The sequence below is a fragment of the Macrosteles quadrilineatus genome, unplaced genomic scaffold (assembly GCF_028750875.1).
Source record: "Macrosteles quadrilineatus isolate MER2022 unplaced genomic scaffold, UCM_ALF_1.0 Scaffold_8__2_contigs__length_117827958, whole genome shotgun sequence".
Lineage (NCBI taxonomy): Eukaryota > Metazoa > Arthropoda > Insecta > Hemiptera > Cicadellidae > Macrosteles > Macrosteles quadrilineatus.
Window position 1 is genome coordinate 66,495,729 of NW_026542601.1, and position 22,252 is coordinate 66,517,980.

At 38.1% G+C, this 22,252-nt stretch overlaps 1 protein-coding gene across 1 annotated transcript in view; it reads right to left on the minus strand.

Moving 5' to 3' along the window:
* The window catches only part of LOC129000441 (intraflagellar transport protein 140 homolog), a 39,043-nt gene that overhangs the window by 11,426 nt on the left and 5,365 nt on the right, over positions 1–22,252 (minus strand). The window contains exons 5-23 of the mRNA XM_054427404.1: positions 21,352–21,451; positions 20,528–20,703; positions 14,680–14,863; positions 14,502–14,582; positions 14,146–14,385; positions 13,790–14,029; positions 13,434–13,586; positions 13,078–13,317; positions 12,900–12,980; positions 12,544–12,783; positions 11,208–11,413; positions 5,680–5,860; positions 5,154–5,364; positions 4,343–4,438; positions 3,573–3,680; positions 2,786–2,927; positions 1,993–2,130; positions 1,177–1,325; positions 135–312 (exon numbers count right to left, since the gene is read on the minus strand). Of these exons, the coding sequence (XP_054283379.1) occupies positions 135–312; positions 1,177–1,325; positions 1,993–2,130; positions 2,786–2,927; positions 3,573–3,680; positions 4,343–4,438; positions 5,154–5,364; positions 5,680–5,860; positions 11,208–11,413; positions 12,544–12,783; positions 12,900–12,980; positions 13,078–13,317; positions 13,434–13,586; positions 13,790–14,029; positions 14,146–14,385; positions 14,502–14,582; positions 14,680–14,863; positions 20,528–20,703; positions 21,352–21,451 (3,144 nt within the window). The remainder of the gene's footprint in view (positions 1–134; positions 313–1,176; positions 1,326–1,992; positions 2,131–2,785; positions 2,928–3,572; positions 3,681–4,342; positions 4,439–5,153; positions 5,365–5,679; positions 5,861–11,207; positions 11,414–12,543; positions 12,784–12,899; positions 12,981–13,077; positions 13,318–13,433; positions 13,587–13,789; positions 14,030–14,145; positions 14,386–14,501; positions 14,583–14,679; positions 14,864–20,527; positions 20,704–21,351; positions 21,452–22,252) is intronic.

Consider the following 22,252-nt stretch of genomic DNA (forward strand, 5'->3'; position numbering starts at 1 on the left):
AGAAAGCAACAGCTGTTAATTTTCTTTCAAGAAGAATGCTGTTTGATAATGGCATAGAAGACATGTGCGAAACTAACAATTTGGGCCTGCAAACCGGTATTTAATTGAAAACAAACATAGAAGTTTAAACCCACCAACATTCCCAGATGTACAGCCAACATCGCTACCCGAGCTTGTATCTCAGGATGTATTTCAGCTTGGCGCAGTGCAGCCACTCCTCTAGCATCCTTCATGTTGCCCAGACACACTCGCGCCACGTCCAGACGACGGGCCTTCACACACATGCGCGCCAAGTTAGTCCACACAGGCACACTGCAACCATCAACAATAATACCTGAACTATTTCATCACAAGGAGCATATAAAAGTGCAATGAGCAAGAGTAAAGTGCAGAAATAGGTTAGGGAGTTTAAACGGCCGTGATAGTGTTCATTTTAGACTAAGTTGTGTTTTAGGCCATTTGACAATGTCAATTGCTTTTGTAGAGACAATAAAGATATTCGATTTTATTTTATTTTATGTGGGTACCCAAACTTCTCACAAAAGACCACAAAAGAAAAGGATTTTCACAGCTATTTTTAAACCTCAATTTGTCAAGGCAAACTAGACCAAGAAGACAAACAATGAAGACTTGTAATGACGACAATTGCATGGAATGAGAGATACGAACAAGGAAAAATCCAAACCTGCTCAGTCTGTGAATGTGAGACCTAGACCAACACCCAGCTAATATGAAGAGACTCTAAACATTAAAAAAAAAAATAAACGTTGATATATTTTTCCTTTAAATGTGTTTTTATTGTGCAGAGTATTTGGACCCGGGCAACAACAGGTTTCTCTGTTAGTTTACAATATGCCTGGCATCCGTTTTAGCTTGTGGAATATCTCTGTCCTGTTTGTTAAGACCATGTGACGCTAGTGCAACCTAGCGTAGGATCCCTGAACTACCTCAGTGGCTTGTCCATGTACAGCAGGACCCATGATGTTAAAAGTTTTTTTTAAAAGATAAAATTACTCAGAGATTGATTTTTTGTATGTTAACTCAAACATAAAAAAAAATATTGTAGAATAAATAAAAACTGAAAGTATAACATAATAATTACAGAATACACGACCATGCTTACAGCAGATCCTCCTGACCTAGGGACATTGTTTTGCCTCAAGCTATTATTGTTACCTGTGTATGTTGTGGATGGCTTTGAACGCATGATCAATGTCGCCAATGATGAGACTGAAGCTAAACTTGATGACAGCGCTCCTAGTGGCCGCATCACAGTTCTCCAGTCCTTCAAAGTCTCGCATTAGAATCTTCTCAACTGATATATTCTGGAAAATAAACAATCAATTTTGAATCATACTATTTTAAAGTTCTATAACAGGTTTAAAAATGATTGAACGATTTATGTTTGAATTAAAAGGGTATATTTTCAACTTCTTATAATGTAGTAAAGCTACAAAATAAAGCAGATTTAACTGATTCATGAAAATATTTTTTGGGTTGATATGAACAGTAAGACTTTTTAGTCTTTAACTATTTTTTTCTATTATTAAAGAAGACCATTTTTTATGATAAGAAAAAACACATTTACAATTTGCTCATTGAATTGGGTAAGTTAAAATAGTTATCTTTACTGTTTCCAATTATTTCTGGCAAAGGCTCCCAACAACACTGAGACAGGCGCTAGTGGTATTGAACATTTAATCAATCTATCAGCAAATAATTGTTAAGCAAATGACTGTACAAAATAACACCAGCGGAACATGTGGGCATTTGTATCTTGCTCGCCAATTTAATTGATACAATCCAAACCCAAATATAATATTTAAAGAAAATTGGATAGAATAAAACTTTCACAGAAGCCCAACATATTAATTATCATTAATCTACAATGATAATTTGTCCAAACAATATTGAATAATAATAATAATGGATATTGTAGAAAAAATTTCAGTTTAATGAACATGTTTGCAGTGAGTTTGCTTGTTTACCCACCTGTTGATTGGTCGGTTTGCTCAAGACGATGTAGTTGGGAGTGTCCACAGCCAAAAGAGAGACAAACTCTTGGTCCGTTGTTCGAGAGTCTTGTAACAACAAACCATGCTCACTGGACGCTATCAGGCTCACCAACACCTGGACAAACGAACAATGACAAATTTATTGCTTAAAACCGCAGAAGATGTTCATGATTTTGTTAAAACTGCGGAATATGTTCATGATTTTAGGCGACCACAAAAGATGTTCTAGATTTCCCTGTGGCAAAGGAAGACATCCATCATTATTTTCCCGTGACCACAGAAGATGTTTACAATTTTGCCAATACCTCAGAAGGCTGCGTAAAATGTTAATAACTTTGTCAAAATCGCAGAAGATGTTGTCGATATTAATGGGGGAGATCGAGTGCATTATTATGTATAGATCGATTGTATTATTACAGTTAATATTTATTAACCAAAGCAAACCAATTTGGCCCGACCCAAAACTTTGGCCAACTTGGGGTAAAAAAGTCTTGCTTGCTGTCCTGTAGAAATAAGTCAATTTGTTTGATCCGTTTTCCATAAAGATTTGTTAGTGAGGGTGTAACTAGTGGAATTTTTTAGGAATCACAAACGCTTCAAAAACGCAAAGTGTTTTTTAAGTAAACTCATCAAACTTTTGTGTCAGGGATCAACCCTCCTCCCCCTTGCACTGAGTTCTGAGACACTAACCACCAGACTATCAATACACTTTAACTCTCAAATTCCTTGCGCTTTTATGTTCTGACAGTCTATTAAGTTTGACTACTCACATTGTTGCTGACCAGAGGATTGGCTACTTTTCTCAGCACATTGTTGACCTGAGTCTGTCCCGGGGGTCGTCTGGTCTCACACACCAAAAGTCGAGGTTCCTCCCAATCCCAGAATAAGTTGACAACAAACCTCGACACTTCCCTGTTAAAAAATAAAATTACTTAATTCATTACAACATGATACTTACTTAAGTTTTAAATTCGTCTCACAATTTTAAGTCTAAGTAAATACCAAAACTCATGTTTAATGTTTTAATGTTTGCATAATGTTCAGATTTTTAAGGTTGTAATGTATATAGTTGCATATTGTGAAATTTTGGTAGAAAATGTTTTGATAAGTGTCAATTTAAGCAGTTTTTTTTGTGAAGTTAGGAAGGGTAGATTACAAATATGCACTACAGATCTGAACAATTTTTGATCAAGATGATGATTTTTTTAGAGGTTTTGGCAGCCTTTTTCAACTATGCATTTTCCTGTACACATGGGTCTCAGGTGTGAGGGTAAAGTATAAAGCAAAGCAAGGGGTGAGCCAATACAGAACAAGATATGTTCAAACAACATATTATTCTAAGACTACAGCTCAGAAAAGCCATGTTTAAACAAGGCCAACTGACCGGCAGATTACCTGCCTCGAATGTCATCTGAGGTAGGTTACCTGCCTGCCAACTGACTTCGTGTAAATGTGGCTAAAGGGATGCAAAATCTTATAGGCCTGGTGCTGGATATATAATTTAATTAGTTAGGTTTTAAACTAATCATAACTTATTTCATAGTAAACTCAACTTACATATCTTGAGGACCAAAACTATGAGTGAGTATTGTGTCAGACTCCATATCCCAAACATAGACTTGAGGGAGAGGAAGCAGATTGGAGCCCGCCACACTTAGAGCAACTCTGTACAGCAAACACAGTATAAACATCTCATAAGAATAATGTCTATTGAAACACTACATCAAGGACAGAATTAGGGAAAGAATCTTTTATGAAGGAGCAGTTTTGGGTAGAAAAAGCAGTACAAAATACATAAACTCTTTTTCTAAGTAAAAAAGATAAGGGAGACGGATAAAATCAATCACGGTTTTGTACAAGAAAATACTCTAAGCCAGGATTTTGATTGGTAGATTAAAGAGATGCCATAAAAAGAAGTACAGGTAGGCCAGAGAATTCACAGAACAGAAACTATACATATCTCAAGAATGTTTCACATATTTTAAACTAAACTATAGGCTAACCTTGATAACACACCAAACCTTGACTAATTTTCAGTTATCAGAAAAAAAATTAACTGACTATAATTAATACAAGTTTAATGTATTTTTCATAGATAAAAAATGAATAGTTGCAGACTCAATGATTAATAGGTGTTGTGCAAAAGGAGAGACACAGTATTTTTATGAAACTTTTATCAAAGACCCTGCTGTGAAACAAAGTAATTTTCAATTATTTCAAATTCAATCCAATGAGCAACCATTATCAGAAAATTTACAACAATTTATTACTCTTCATATGAATGACATCAGAGAAAATGCACTGCAATAAAAAAATACAACTATTACCTTGTTCCATTAGCATTTGCTCTTGCACAAATGACTTCGGCAAAGTCTGATATGCTGTCAGCTAAGTCTTTGGCTCTTCCATGTAGCTTTGCCTCTCTGAAAACGAAATAGAATTTTCTTATTTAACAACAAGACAAATATGACAGGTTTAAACTTTAAAAAGACTTTACAATATAATTATACAGCAGGAATTTGTTGAGTTTAGACTCGAGTTAGACACACCAGCCATTAGTTGTGTATGAGACGGAAGTATGGAATGAAAGAGAGTAGGGCAAAATTGGGGTTTTTTTTAGGGGTAAGTGGAAAATAAGGGATAGAGTCAGGAGTTAAAAGATTAGAGAGGTGGTTGGCTGAATCTTGCAGCTTCTCTACCATTGGTTTTAGCTGGAGACTTATGTTCACTGGCTGCTTCCCTGAACAGCTTTCCTACTAAGAACAGAGTCTTTAGTAGTCTTTCTTAGTTTCTCTTCAAGTTTTTCTTTTTTTTTCATCCTTACCAGGCACTCTTATACAACCCCTCAACGAAGAGATTAGTTAGGAGAGAGTTAGTTGAATAAAGCTTATGAGAGAGTAGATAAACCAGACTTGAAAGAATGTGGGAATTGAACATACCAAACATAATATAGTTGGCGATGATAAAGGAAGGAGATTAAGGGGAAGACTTGAAAGAGGTTCGGTAGATGAGGTGAAAAGGGACGTGGAAAAGAAAGAAGTTAAATGGCAAATGTTGGAGTAAATAAACTGTATAAGGATAGAAACAGATGTTGGGGTCTAGTCAAAGCTCAAACCAGGGAATCATTTGAACAATTACCTGCGTGAGACGTCCCACAGATGAATATAGCCACTGATGGTGGCCACAGCCAGGTAGTGATTGGTCAAGCTGACGGTGATAGGTTGTCCCTCGGTGTCTAGTGTCTGTTTGACAGTTCCCTGAAGTGTGCGGACTTGTAGCTTGGCATCACTCAAGGTCACCAGGCTCTGCTCGTACATAACTGCTGACTCTACCTCACAGTTGAATGACCCTGGAAAACCAGTCTAGAGTTGATCAAGACCTAGAGATTCAGGGGATAAAATATTTTCCCAATCATCGAGGTGAATATTTTATTTGTCGGAGTTTTTGAAATATCTACCAATTGCTCCCGACGTCTGCTGAATGCCCCTGATATCTTTCAAAACAAGGCCAGCGTCTACTGAACATGCCAGACGTATGCCAATCGATCCTGATATCTGCCAATTACATCTGATATTTTCTTGGATATAATGAGACTAACTTTAAATCACACTTATTCATGTTTGAAAAATATTATTTTCCATTACAAACTATAAATCTTTCTCACCCATAGCATTGATGGCAGAGACAGGATTGATAACATAAACAGCCACAGTTTTGCTGCTCCAAACAGCTGCATTGTCTCTAGACAAACAGACACCAAACACCTGCAGGTCTGTGTTGAGATCAGCTGTGTCTGGACCAGACTGGACAGTCAGCTGTGACGCTGACACTTGTACCACTGATAACTGAAACATAAAACCACATGTTACTTAGCACTGATTTCCTTGAGCAGCGCTCAATCAATCTATGGACTATTTAAAATAAGAGGGCTATTCAGGAAGTAAGGGTCGTTTCTGCCTGATCCTTGTCCGATCTGTGCTGATTGCACACTTTCTAGTAGAGACATGTTTGCCTTCTCAATGACCGTTTAGCGGTCACAGAGGGAGTTTCGATGTGCTCAGTGGTGCTCATTGTCACAATTGAAAACGCCGCAAGTTTGTTGTAAAGAGTACAGAAACAACGTTATAAATTGAAGTTTTGTCTAGAAACAATGCATTCAGTTTCAAAATGGCAGAGCTAAGATTGGGAGGGGGATTATAAATATGAATGCAAATAATGCAACATTCACTTTTAGCACAAACATTCTTCCACTTGTTTACTTGTAATTCTTTTTCTTTTCGGAAGTAGGTACTATATATCTATCTAAATCAAAACATTCAAAAATAAAATGTGTCTTTCCAATCTTAGAAAGCTTATCAACAATAAAATATTTCACATTACATTGTAAGAAATTACAATGTGTGCTCAATAAAATTGGACTGTAAATTAACATTTTTTTAAATATGTAATTTGTTTGGCAAAGTGTTTTTAATGTATTTAAAAAAGCCTTGAATTACAGAAAAAAGCATAATTAATAAAACAAACTTAAAGCCCAATATTTTATAATTGGTTGCTAATTTTAATTTTAGGAAAACTCAGATGAAAATGCATCAACCAGATTTAACTAATTGCACCTTTAATTATATCAATCTATATCTCTTTTGCACTCATTTCAAATTTAATATTGTAGCCTATAACACACATGTGGAGTGTACAGTTTAACATGGTTTAACTTAACAAGTGAAGTTTAAAGTAAACAAACCTAAACAGTCAGTAAATACTTATTTCTATGGAAACAATTTAAGTCTGCAATTAAATTTCTGACAAGAACCTAAATAGATGCTGTTGGATTTTGGAGTCAAATTTGGGTAACTTCATGTGATCAGAGTGGATTCTGAAGAGTAAGATCAAGGAAAGCAATTCTGTGGAATACATGACAGAGTTTGTCCATTGGCAGATCACATTGCTCCAATCAGAGATCTTGCAGAGTACAGCTAAAATGCAACTAAAGGAAGATTCCGGGAAAACCTGGGAGTTTATAGTAGGCCTACTGATGTTATACTCGCAACTTGATGTTCTTCAGAACAAATAGTATTGAGAGGATAAAAGAGTTCTTGTAGCAAAATATTGAAGAAATCAGAAGAAACACGTATAGAAGAAAATTAAGGCACATAATGGAACATCTGAGAACTTCAAGAGGAATAGAACGCCGAAGAGATAACAACTAAATTTTTGCCTGAGGATGAGTTGCAGCGGAAAACACACGACATCAAAGCATTCAGGGATGCGGTGGAAGAAAATGTAAAATATGATTTAGGACGGACTTTTAGCGTTAAGTGTCTTAAACATTTTATGTATCTAGTATAAGGTAACTTATGTATCTAGAATTAGGTAAGTATCTTTGTAATGTTATTAATCTGACCGAGTGAGGTGGCATCATGCCATTTAACATTCGGGAGGTCTGACTATCAGACCGGCCATTCGGAGGAAAGTTTGTACGGTTTCTTTCCTCACTTAGGCAAATGCCGGAATGGTTCCCTCAAGGGCCGTACCCCGCCAGGCAGAATGGAATATAGAACCCTGTTCTAATTCTGTTTGGTTAAAAAAATACCTTAGTAGGCGACCCTGTAAATAATTTAATAAAAAAACATATTGGTCTACCCCATTTATGTTTTGTGTTTTTTTTTCAGCAAATTTCTCTATAGGGAAGTAGCTAATACTGTGGTTGGGGGTGGCATGGAAAGACCTAGGCCCCGGACCAATTAACTTTTTCATTTTGATGTCCCTAGAGACTAGAGACAAAAAACACTCTTATTCAAAATGTTTGTATGTACATAATATATCATGTATAGCTGTGATATAGATATGAGTAAGTCTATATAGGTACATAGTCTATCTATATACAGACATAGGCATAACAAATTAATGTTGAGTGATAAGAGTTTAGCTGGCTTATATGGGAAAATTAGAGTCCAGTCGCAAAATAGGCACACAAATAAAAGATAATAGAATTTAAAACACATAACATTAATATTTCGCCCTGATATAGAACATTATCAGATAATGAATTAAAGAGAAAAATAAATTAAAAATAGGGTTTAATCTATATGCTGTAAAAGTTGTACGTAAGGAAAAAAAGTTTTATGAGTTGTGATATTTTATTTCGTAATTTAGTTCCTTGACTACCCTAATTTTCCCAGATAAACTAGCTCTTCAAAACTATTTATGCATATACTTATGTAGCGCACTGCATCTTTCATGTTGCGCATACCTCATCATAGGAGTACAGCATAATAACAGGGCCTTTGTTGTAACTGCCTGCCGTCTTTGGCACAACCTACCTTTATCCATTAAAATGCTTGATTTGATAATCGTCCTCGGTTCTTGGTGGCACTGAAAAAATTGTACTTAGAGCGTATGGCCTCAGCTGGTGTGTCTTAGGACTGTTTTGGCACTTGCGTAATTGCTGACTGAGTGAGTGGGAGATTTTGTTAGACATTGTGTTTTTGTTTTTAAAAGTATTGATTATTGATTTTGTGTAAATAATATTGTGTTCTATTAAATTGTGTACATATTATATTTTATATTTATTTATTAGTGATGGGCGGATCCAAGAAAATGTCGGTACCGGATCCGGATCTTGAAAATATACAGACTGTCATAAGGGCTTGTTAAAAAAACGTAATTAATAGAATGCCAATTTAAATCATACTGTTTAAAATTAAATTGGTAATGTTTAAAGGTTAATATATATTATACTAGCTGTACCCGCGGGCTTTGCCCCGTTTAACTTCATAAGTGAGCTCGTTCTCATGGCTCAATCACGTTCTGGTTGAAGTTTGTTCGCTACGCTCACTCACCTTTAGGTTGGAGGTCGTTCGCTACGCTAACTCGCCTCCGCTCACTCACCTTTAGGTTGGAGGTCGTTCGCTACGCTAACTCGCCTATTAGCTGTTGTCATAAATTTAAAAAAATAATAGTGCTGCACCCTGTTGGTAATCCTTGTAACTTTAATGCTATTGAACATAATAGAGCAGAACCAACTTGTTTATTTGAAACAGCTGTTAAGATTCATTATTTCCTTTTAAATATGAAAAATCATAAGGTTAATATCAGTCAAAAATTTTGGGTCGGGCCAAATTGGTTTGCTTTGGTTAATAAATATTAACTGTAATAATACAGTCAATCTATACATAATAATGCACTTGATCTCCCCTATAATATCGACAACATCTTCTGCTATTTTGACAAAGTTATTAACATTTTACGCAGCCTTCTGAGGTATTGGCAAAATTGTAAACATCTTCTGTGGTCACGGGAAAATAATGATGGATGTCTTCCTTTGCCACGGGGAAATCTAGAACATCTTTTGTGGTCGCCTAAAATCATGAACATATTCCGCAGTTTTAACAAAATCGTGAACATCTTCTGCGGTTTTAAGCAATAAATTTGTCATTGTTCGTTTGTCCAGGTGTTGGTGAGCCTCCTAGGTAAATGGGATTTGGGAGAATTAGTGATGAGTGAGTCAGTGAGTCAGTGAGGGCTTTGCCTTTTATATATATAGATTTAGAGTAATCTCCAGTTGAGCCCATAATCCCTCATTTTTTGGGGACACTAAAACTTTTCCAAATCTTAAAATGGAACTATTAGTTGATGATATTAGTTGGGCAATGTCACAGCACTGTATATTACAACGTCAATAACCTGTATGGATGGGCAATGTCACAGTACTGTATATTACGACGCCAATAACCTCTATGGTTGGGCAATGTCACAGTACTGTATATTACGACGTCAATAACCTGTATGGTTAGGCAATGTCACAGTAATGTATATTATGAGTTACGACGTCAGTATCCTCTATGGTTGGGCAATGTCACAGTACTGTATATTACGACGTCAATAACTTATGGTTGGGCAATGTCACAGTACTGTATATTACGACATCAATAACTTCTATGATTGGGCAATGTCACAGTACTGTATATTACGACGTCAATAACCTCTATGGTTAGTTAATGTTACAGTATATGCCTCATAATTCTTTTCAAAAAAAATATATATTCTCAAATCCCGATCTTTTCTTAGGATTCGGTGGATTCGAGATCCGGATTCGACACATCCCTAGTCGTAAAATACAGTACTGTGACATTGCCTAACCATACAGGTTATTGACGTCGTAATATATAGTACTGTGACATTGCCTAGTCATACAGGTTATTGACGTCGTAATATACAGTACTGTGACATTACCCAACCATAGAAGTTAATAACGTCGTAATATACAGTTCTGTGACATTGCCCAACCATAGAAGTTATTAATGTCGTAATATACAGTACTGTGACATTGCCCAACCATAGAGGTTATTGACATCGTAATATACAGAACTGTGACATTGCCTAACCATACAGGTTATTGTTATTTTATGAATTATATTATTTTTATGTTGGTATTCTTAATAATTGACACTATTCATGGATATATTGTACATTATGAATAAAGGATGATTTTATTTGATTTGATTGACGTCGTAATATACAGTACTGTGACATTGCCCACCATAGAGGTTATTGACGTCGTAATATACAATACTATGACATTGCCTAACCATACAGGTTATTGACGTCGTAATATACAACACTGTGACATTGAGTAAAAAATCGGGAAAAAATTGGTCTTTTACATGGATACAGACAGCTTTGTGTTAGTAAAAAAAAATCGGGGAAAATCGGAAAAAATCGGATCCATCAATACCGGATCCAGCCCAAGATCCGGAATTTTTTGGATCCGATCCGGTGCCGGTTTTAGCTTGGATCCGGCGGATCCGGTAGTCCGATATCCGGATCCGACCATCACTATTATTTATATATGTATGCAGGTTAAGTGTAAGAAAGGGCCATGTGGCCCTAAAAATAAAAGATGAAATAAAGGATTTTCATTTCATTTATTTATTTATCTGTGTATTTCTGTATTTACACATCAATGGTCAACCCCATCCTCTGTTAGGCCTATTTTTAGCAAGTAAAATATACAAGGTTCCCAAGCTGGCCGTCAGTAAACTGAGGAATAAGCTGGTCTGGTGTTAGAGTGCAGGACTTCTATCTCTGAGGTCCCGGGTTCAAATCCCGCCAATCACCAATGGATTTTAACTAAGTGATAATGCCTCAACCCTCGAGGCCCATATGTGTAAAACAGTGATACAGCAATCTTACCCCTCGATGGTATGCTGCGCACAGGTTGTGTTCCTTCATGACGTAGGTGTTTGCAGAAGTATTGACGGCCAGCAAGGTTCCACCCCCACCCCACGCACACAGCTTGGCAACTCCGGCCACCTTGGCAGGACTCAGTGGGTCCCATCCCCCGGCTGAGTAGCGCCAGAACACTATGTTACCAGCCGTAGTGCAACCACAGAGAACACCTGCGGAAATAACTTAAATTAGTTCTATTTTCATTAATTTAGTGACTCGTAAGGTGGAGTCATCCTGTAATCCAGATAATCAGAGGTCACGAATTGTGGATATGATACTCCCTGGTGTGGTTTATCGTCCACACTAGTGAGTACCACAACTATCCGCGGTACTATCCTGATAATTAGACCAATTCGTTAATTACATGGCAAAAATGCGGTTCGAATTTTACTTGTAGGTACGGTACCTTAGTTGCCAATGGCTGAATAGGCTATTTCTTAACAGCTGTGTCCAAGGAACATGTCGGTCTTAGTCAGTAACAAGACAACTAGATCACGCCACTCAGCCTACACTCATCTCCATACACACTTGGCTTAAAATACCTACATTCGTATAGTTGCTATTTCATAAAGAAATATTAAGTATAGGAGAATTGTTTGTAATCAGTTTTTCAGCATGCAAAAGTTTCAGATTTATAAAATAACACTTAATTGGGTTTGAGAATATCTAATAAAATTTGAAAGATAGTGTCTAAAATGTACCTATGTATTGTACTTAAATTAAGGTCAAGGATGTACCAAAGAGCACAAAGGTTTTTAGGATTTGTTGTGAGGATAGCAAGGGTACCTGAATGGGAAAGAGTCTAAACTGGTACTGTAGATGTAACACAAAACTTTAGACTATCACCATACTCAAAATATTAGAATATTTTGCTATCAATGACAGCATGTTCAACTAAGTTATGAGTTGATGGTACAGTTAGATTTGATTTAAGCTATGAAACATAACTTTACCTACCTAAACCTGAACTAATCTGGCTAAACTTCACCCAACCAACGACAATTGCAGTAATTAACCATACAACTTTTATTATCCTAAATTTGTATCCTTATTAGGTTAGGAATGCTAACTTCCACAACTATTTTGACCCTTACTGTACATGCCACTGTATTGTTACCAGGAGCATGCTAGTCTAGTGAACTAGTGGTAGAATGTGGTGTGTTGACCTCTTGAGGTCTTGGGTTCTAATCCCGCCAATCGCCAAAGGACTATGTAAGTCATAGTGCTGCGACTTCTAATCCTAGTCTGAAATAGTGTAAAAAATCCCAGTATACAGCATGGTCAAAAATATAACCCTTACCTTTACTGGGACTGTATGCCAGACTGGTGATTGTCTGCACTGTGACGTCTGGTAGTTGAGCACTGAGAACATAAGTCTCCCCTGTATGAGGCTCCCAGCATCTTACTGTTGTGTCACTGACAGTACAAGCCACTGTGTTGTTCCCAGCCCACACTACAACATTGCCAATGTCACTCACCTTTACTGGGACTGTATGCCAGACTGGTGATTGTCTGTACTGTGACGTCTGGTAGTTGAGCACTGAGAACATAAGTCTCCCCTGTATGAGGTTCCCAGCATCTTACTGTTGTGTCACTGACAGTGCAAGCCACTGTGTTGTTCCCAGCCCACACTACAACATTGCCAATGTCACTTACCTTTACTGGGACTGTATGCCAGACTGGTGATTGTCTGCACTGTGACATCTGGTAGTTGAGCACTGAGAACATAAGTCTCCCCTGTATGAGGTTCCCAGCATCTTACTGTTGTGTCACTGACAGTACAAGCCACTGTGTTGTTCCCAGCCCACACTACAACATTGCCACTACCACTTACCTTTACTGGGACTGTATGCCAGACTGGTGATTGTCTGCACTGTGACATCTGGTAGTTGAGCACTGAGAACATAAGTCTCCCCTGTATGAGGTTCCCAGCATCTTACTGTTGTGTCACTGACAGTACAAGCCACTGTGTTGTTCCCAGCCCACACTACAACATTGCCACTACCACTTACCTTTACTGGGACTGTATGCCAGACTGGTGATTGTCTGCACTGTGACATCTGGTAGTTGAGCACTGAGAACATAAGTCTCCCCTGTATGAGGCTCCCAGCATCTTACTGTTGTGTCACTGACAGTACAAGCCACTGTGTTGTTCCCAGCCCACACTACAACATTGCCACTACCACTTACCTTTACTGGGACTGTATGCCAGACTGGTGATTGTCTGTACTGTGACGTCTGGTAGTTGAGCACTGAGAACATAAGTCTCCCCTGTATGAGGTTCCCAGCATCTTACTGTTGTGTCACTGACAGTGCAAGCCACTGTGTTGTTCCCAGCCCACACTACAACATTGCCAATGTCACTTACCTTTACTGGGACTGTATGCCAGACTGGTGATTGTCTGCACTGTGACATCTGGTAGTTGAGCACTGAGAACATAAGTCTCCCCTGTATGAGGTTCCCAGCATCTTACTGTTGTGTCACTGACAGTACAAGCCACTGTGTTGTTCCCAGCCCACACTACAACATTGCCACTACCACTTACCTTTACTGGGACTGTATGCCAGACTGGTGATTGTCTGCACTGTGACATCTGGTAGTTGAGCACTGAGAACATAAGTCTCCCCTGTATGAGGCTCCCAGCATCTTACTGTTGTGTCACTGACAGTGCAAGCCACTGTGTTGTTCCCAGCCCACACTACAACATTGCCACTACCACTTACCTTTACTGGCACTGTATGCCAGACTGGTGATTGTCTGCACTGTGACGTCTGGTAGTTGAGCACTGAGAACATAAGTCTCCCCTGTATGAGGCTCCCAGCATCTTACTGTTGTGTCACTGACAGTACAAGCCACTGTGTTGTTCCCAGCCCACACTACAACATTGCCACTACCACTTACCTTTACTGGGACTGTATGCCAGACTGGTGATTGTCTGCACTGTGACGTCTGGTAGTTGAGCACTGAGAACATAAGTCTCCCCTGTATGAGGCTCCCAGCATCTTACTGTTGTGTCACTGACAGTGCAAGCCACTGTGTTGTTCCCAGCCCACACTACAACATTGCCAATGTCACTCACCTTTACTGGGACTGTATGCCAGACTGGTGATTGTCTGCACTGTGACATCTGGTAGTTGAGCACTGAGAACATAAGTCTCCCCTGTATGAGGCTCCCAGCATCTTACTGTTGTGTCACTGACAGTACAAGCCACCGTGTTGTTCCCAGCCCACACTACAACATTGCCACTACCACTTACCTTTACTGGGACTGTATGCCAGACTGGTGATTGTCTGCACTGTGACGTCTGGTAGTTGAGCACTGAGAACATAAGTCTCCCCTGTATGAGGCTCCCAGCATCTTACTGTTGTGTCACTGACAGTACAAGCCACTGTGTTGTTCCCAGCCCACACTACAACATTGCCACTACCACTCACCTTTACTGGGACTGTATGCCAGACTGGTGATTGTCTGTACTGTGACGTCTGGTAGTTGAGCACTGAGAACATAAGTCTCCCCTGTATGAGGCTCCCAGCATCTTACTGTTGTGTCACTGACAGTACAAGCCACTGTGTTGTTCCCAGCCCACACTACAACATTGCCACTACCACTCAACTTGACCTAAACACATACGGTGACCATTACTATTTTACAATGCAAATTTGTAGGACACTTTCAAGAAGTTTGTTCAGCCGTAAATTTTAAAACAGTTCAAGGCAGTTATCATGTACATATAACTTTGACCTCACTAGGTGTTGTAAAGTAGACAACTACAATGGTTAAGAACAATAGCATAGAAATCAAAGGTCCACAGTACAAAGTTCAAACCCTGGAGACAAGACGATGAGGACGACAACGCAGTCTACGTTATACTTCAGGTACGTGCACATCGTTATAATCATACCGTATAATTTCAGTAGGCCAACGTATATTCAGTTATTAACTTAGTAAAAGTATAATAAATCTGGCGACGAGGTTTTAAATTGTTCAGTTCGTGTTTAAATGTTAAAATGTAAAGAAGTTTCTCCTGTTAACATTTTTAGTGCGATTTTTCAATATATTTAAATTGTCTCAAGTTTGGTTCCGCCATTTTGGAAGTTTCATTTCATTAGAAGTTCGTCCAAGTCGAAGAAGGAACAGGGTTCAAGAACTGTTACAAATAAAGTGCCGGAGAGGAGTAGTTGAGCTTCAGGTGGTTACGAGTAAATAACGGCTTTTCAAGTAGCAGTTATATCAATAACACACGCTCTAGTTTGGAGAGAAGAACTGTTATCTAGGAGCAGTTGCAGGAGCGGTAACGTACAACTGAGTAGCTAGTATTGTTCAGTAATAAGTATCCCAGTTGGTTCCAGTTGCAGACGATTGTTCGCTTCACTAGTGAACTAAAAGGGATAGTGGAGTTGAAATGGAACAAGGGTTTTGAAGGAGAAGCGGGGAAAATTCCTATGAGTCATAGTTTGCACTTTTCAAGTCTGAGTTTGTCGATTTTCATGTTTAAAAAGGAAGTGGAAAAGCACATGTGGAGAGTTGTGAAAAGTTATTCTAATGTTGAAATATGCTAGTAAAAAAGTGTTTTACAGTAAAGATTTTCAACTGTACAGTTTTAAATGCTAAATTGTGAATATTATCGCAGGCTATGGCTACCGCTAGCAAACCGATTATCGGTAAGTTGTCTGAATTTGACCCAGACGTTGAGTCGTTTGAAAATTTTTCTGAACGATTAGAAAATTTCTTCACGGTAAATTCTGTAAAGGATGCTGATAAAAAGGGCTATTTTATATCACTTATGGGGCCTAAAATGTATGCTACATTAAAAAACCTTTTGGTCCCAGATGCACCTAAAGATAAAGATTATTCTGATCTGCTTAAAGTTTTGAAGTCTCACTATGCTCCTAAGAAAAGCATTACTTATGAAAGGTTTTTGTTTAATAAAAGAAACCAAAGGGAAAATGAGGGCATTTCTGAGTATGCTGTCCAACTAAAGAAGCTAGCTGCAACTTGTAAATTCGAGACATTTTTGGAGCAAGCTCTCCGAGATAGGTTTTTATGTGGGCTTAGGTCTACGCACATTCAGAGCAAACTTTTAGCAGAGGGTGAATCGCTTACTTTTGATAAGGCGATTGAAGCGGCCTTGTTAGTCGAGAATGCGGAGCAGAATACTAGGTTCTTTCACATTGATGGTACGAAGCAGTCTGGTGAGATTAGTTTTGTGAAGAGTAATTTTAAACCTAAGAAATTTGTACAGAATTCTAAACCTAGTTTTAAGAAAGGTTTTTCTGACAAAAATGTTAGTTCAAAGGTATGCTACAGGTGCGGAAAAGAACATGATCTAAGGAATTGTCCGTATAGAGGTTATACATGTAATTTATGTAAACGTAAAGGACATCTTGCTGTTGTTTGTTTCCAGAACAAAAATAGGCTAAATGTAGGCCATGGTAAAAATAGGCCTAGCTCCAGGGTGAATTTCTGCGATGAAGAGGGCAACCAGGAGAGTTGCTCACATGTTCAACAGGAAAACATCAATCAAGAAGATGAATATCAATTAGAATTGTATACAATTGCCTACTCAAATGATAAAAGTAGGCCTAATAAATTTGTTGCCGAAATGTGTGTAAATAATGTACCTTTACAGATGGTGATCGACACAGGCGCTGTTGTTAGCGTGTTACCGGACTCTGTTTATTTTGATAAATTTAAGGATTCTGTCCCACTGCTCTCAAAAAGCAAAATATGTTTGAAGACATACACAGGTGAGAAAATTAATGTCCTTGGCGAGTTTCAGGCAGATGTAAATATTTCCAATGGGAAAAAAATGGTCCTTCCGATAGTAGTGATTGAAAGTACTTCGACCGACCAACCAATTTTAATGGGAAGAAACTGGCTAGAAGCAATGAAGCTGGATTGGAGTAAAGTAATGAAGGAATGCAAAGATGACTCTGTCGTCAACGAACTGAACGGTAAGACTGTTCTGAATTTTGCTAAGCCTAGCGTAGAGGAATTAAAGAAGCAATACGCAGGTGTTTTTGACGCTGCTTTTGGAGAAATTAAAAATGTAGAGGTGGAGTTGGTGCTCAAAGAAAATACTACTCCTGTGTTTTGCAAACCACATAATGTACCTTTCTCGTTACGTCCTGCAGTAGACAAGGAATTAGATAATTTGGTACGAAATGATGTAATATATCCGGTGACAAAAACGGATTGGGCTACTCCCATTGTAGTTGTTCCGAAAGCAGACAAATCTGTCAGAATTTGTGGGAATTTTAAGATAACGCTAAATCAGTGTATCAGAACAGATCATTACCCCTTACCGAACCCAGATGAAATATTTGCTCAAATCGGTGACGCTAAATATTTTTGTAAGCTTGATTTGGCTTCTGCCTACAACCAGGTTAAAATAAAAGAATCCTCACAAGCCCTTTTGACTATAAATACTCTAAGAGGGTTGTTTCGCTACAAGCGGCTGCCATACGGAATTTCTAGTGCAGGCTCTATATTCCAGTCTGTAATGGACAAAATCATGTCAGGGATTCAAAATGCCTATTGCTATCTTGATGATATTCTATTGATAAGTCACTCACCAGAAGAAATGGTAGTTTTAGTTCATAAGGTTCTAACTAGGCTGAGTGAGTATGGTGTAAAAATAAACGAGACTAAAAGTAAGTTCTTCCAAAAGAGTATTGTATTCCTAGGGCATCTTCTGGATGGTACAGGGATCCATCCGAGTCCAGAATTGAGTAGAGCGATTGTAGAGGCTCCAAGGCCTAATGATGTCACGCAGTTGCGTTCGTACTTAGGATTATTGAATTATTACGGCAAATTTTTGCCAAACCTGTCTACTTTGCTGTACCCCCTTCACCAGTTGTTAAATAACGGAGTTCAATGGAAGTGGAATGACAAATGTGAGGAAGCGTTTGAGAAAAGCCGAAAGTTGCTTCTACAAAACAATGTATTGATGCCATTTGATCCAAAGTTGGATATTTTAGTAACTTGTGATAGCTCACAATATGGTGTAGGTGCGGTGATGGCTCATGTTTTGCCAGATGGCTCTGAAAGGCCCATAGCCTTTGCGTCTCGGACGTTGTCCCAAAGTGAACGCAAATATGCTCAAATCGAGCGAGAAGCTCTAGCAATAGTTTTTGCTGTGAAACGGTTCCATGTTTTCTTGTATGGTCGTAAGTTCAGGCTCGTGACTGACCACAAAGCTCTAATTTTTATATTAGGACCTAACAAATCCATACCAACTCTATCAGCTGCGAGAGTACAGCGATGGGCACTTATCTTGGCAGCGTACCAATATGAACTTATCTATCGGAAAGGCTCGGAGATATCAAATGCAGATGCCTTGTCCCGACTGCCATGCAATTACGACCAGAAGGAACCTGAAGAAATCAATTTCTTTTCTACATCTTACAGTTTGCCTATAACACATAAAGAGATAGGCCTAGCATCAAAATTTGACCCAATCTTGTCAAAAGCGATGGATTACACCTTACATGGGTGGCCTAATCATGTTAGTGAGGAGTTGCAACCGTTTACTGACAAAACACATCAATTATCAGTAGAATTAAATTGCTTATTGTGGGGAACTCGAGTGGTCATACCCCCGACTCACAGAAAGGAAATTCTTAATCTACTACATTCAGAGCATCCCGGGGAATCACGGATGAAATCGTTAGCTCGTAGCTACGTTTGGTGGCCGGGTATGGATAAGGATATTCAAAGATATGTTGCAGAATGCAATATTTGTCAATCAACCAGGAAATCAGTACCAGTTGTACCTCTTCAACCGTGGACATGGCCTAGTCAAAATTGGCAACGACTACATCTTGATTTTGCAAACTTTGAAGGCAAGGATTTTCTTATTTTAGTAGATAGTCGTACTAAATGGGTTGAACTGTTTTATATGTCGTCCAACACTACATCCTTGAAGACTATAGAACGTTTGAGAACATGTTTTGCAGCCTATGGGTTACCTCAAACAATTGTAACTGATGGAGGCCCGCAGTTCACTTCAAGTGAGTTTAAGGAATTCTTGACAACAAATGGAATCCACCATGTTCTCACCCCTCCATACCACCCTGCTTCGAATGGGTTAGCTGAAAGGATGGTACAAACCGTCAAGGAAACGTTTTTAAAACAACTTCTACACGACCAGAAAAATCAACCTAATCGATCCATCCAACACAAAATAGACAATTTTCTCTTTACCTACAGAAACACTCCTCATTCTATTACTAGATGCACACCTTCAGAAATGTTTTTAAAAATGAAACCAAGAACACCATTGAGTCTTCTAAAGCCTAACTTGTCAGCAGATATGAATCGGAAACAAGAAGTAATCAAGAACAGTGCTGATAACCGTAGAGGCTCAACACGAATGTTTGAAGTAGGTGAAAACGTCTTTGTTCGCTCGGTGAGGAAGGAAAAAGTGAACTGGTTACCCGGAAAAGTAATCAAATGTATAGGCCCTGTAACCTATTTGATTAAGGAAGGAAACCGCACAAGATTTGTTCACGCTGATCTCCTAAGGAAGAATCTAACAAAAGAAGAGGAACATGAAGAGTGGCTTTTGCCTGAAATAAAAGAACCAGAAATCAGACAAACAACAGAACCTACAGAGCCTAGATCTCCTCAAAAACATTCACCTAAACATCGACAATCAATGAAATCACCACTTAGACCTTCAACAACTATATCGCCACCTAAACCTCAAGCAAATTTAGGTAGTCCAAGAAAATCACTAAATCAAAATTTCAATGATGGAAAACCTCAACAAGGGGAAGACACAGAAGCTATCAGGCAGTCCCAAAGGACTCGAAGAGCGCCTGATAAAATGAATCTATAAGAAGAAAAAAAGAGTTCCCTTCCAGGAAGATGTATTTTGTGTTTTTGTTTTATATTGGAAGGGAAATGTTTTTATAAGGTGAAGTAACCTAACAAGTTTTAATTTTTTTTTTAGAAGAATAAGTTTTCTTTTATAAGTCGGAGGGAGATGTTGTAAAGTAGACAACTACAATGGTTAAGAACAATAGCATAGAAATCAAAGGTCCACAGTACAAAGTTCAAACCCTGGAGACAAGACGATGAGGACGACAACGCAGTCTACGTTATACTTCAGGTACGTGCACATCGTTATAATCATACCGTATAATTTCAGTAGGCCAACGTATATTCAGTTATTAACTTAGTAAAAGTATAATACTAGGAATCAAGATTTCCACCACAGAGAAGTAAGGTTACAGAGGAAACACAACATGGTATGTTGTGTCAGTAAGTTGTATTTACCGTTGTGACTTCACTCAAGGTTCCGTTGGATTCAGCCGAGTAGTAACTGAGGTTGAGTCCCAGGCCCACAACTATCAGGCCGTCCTCGGAGTCGTGGTACAGCAATTTCTCAATTCTCCCTGGCAACTGTAACACTTCCTGGCCTTTGCCCGTTTCATTGACGTACAAGACAATTCCTGGAATATAAAAAGATTGTGGATTGAAATATTTACAACCCACATCCTTAGCGATCAAACAATGAATATCATTCTCCATCGATAAAACAAACTCAAATTGAGTTTAATTGAGTCAATTTGAGCATAGAATTGTCTGCATAACAGCGACAACATGTCTTAACTTATAAGAACAAAAACTTATCCTGTAGGATTTAAAAAATAGCATACAAGGCAAATATCTACTTTCAGATTTTTGGATTACCTATAACAGATTTCCCCCATAAGAACAACATGGTAATTTTAGATGTAGGCTTTAGTTTTTTTTTTATTTCATTTTATGTGTAACCTTCAATAATTGATAGAAAAGTGCTTCAATATGTACATCTTACTGTTTACAATGTACATCTGATTTTGATACAAATGGCCATAACAGTAAGTAAGTAACATATCCTACACTAACCTTTTGTTGAAACAGTTAGTCACAAACAGTTAGATTTGAAAAAAAAACAATCTGTTGTAATTTACTTGATCTACTAGCCTAATGGTTTGGTGCAAGGGGGTTAGGTACACGTTCCCTGGCATGTACAAAAAGTTAGAGAGAAGTATGCCAATATCATCCATAAAATCCGCCACTAGCGTAAAGACTAAAATAAAATCACGAATGTCTACCTTGGGCAGTAGCCACGTAGAGCGCCAAGTTGTCCTGATGTACAGACACATGTCTGCCAGCTGTGCGTGGCCTCCAAGCACTGAACATGTCCAATGCCATCTAGATAACATCTCCGTGTTAGTAATCAAGTAGGTAATCATGGTGTGTAAAGTGTAGATATTGAAATGAAGTACAAATAAAAGCCTAGATATTTTCAGTAGTAAAAAACGAGTTCTGCATATTTAACCCTCCGAGTGTCCATAGTTTAGGCCTTAATGTCCACCTATTTTTGGCCCCTTTGCAAGGTTTTATTAAAACGGATCTGAGAAGCTTAAAACAATGTTAATTCTAATGTTCTATATACCATTTTGTTTGGAAAATCATGGGCTTCAATATTATATATAAAACATAAGGAACATTTAAAAAAAAAAAAATTTTTAGGTAAAAAAAAATATAATTTCGAAAATTTTCAAAAAAAAAATAAGTTCGCGCTCAATGAAATTGTATAAATTATACGCCTATAAATATTTGAAAATAGCCACTTTGTTCTAAATTTAATGAGGATTACAAATATATAATCATATAGCGAGGTAAGTTATCAAATAAATAAGTTATGAGCGAAAAACGGATTTCAGTACATAGCGTTTAGCTAAGAATGCATAGCCTAACCATAGCTAGGAATCTGGCTGATAATTTACATCAATATCACTACCTACTTCTTCAGGATCATCAACCAGCACTTCAAAACCACTTAAATCTTCTTATAATGCACCACGTATATCACTACTTTTGATTTTTAACACTAAAACAATGATAAACGTAATAAAACACATCAGTCATCGGTCCGGGGGAACCTAGCTGTTTACAAATACACGCACGTCAGCTGTCTGCTACAATATTTTCGGAACTAAAATGAATAGC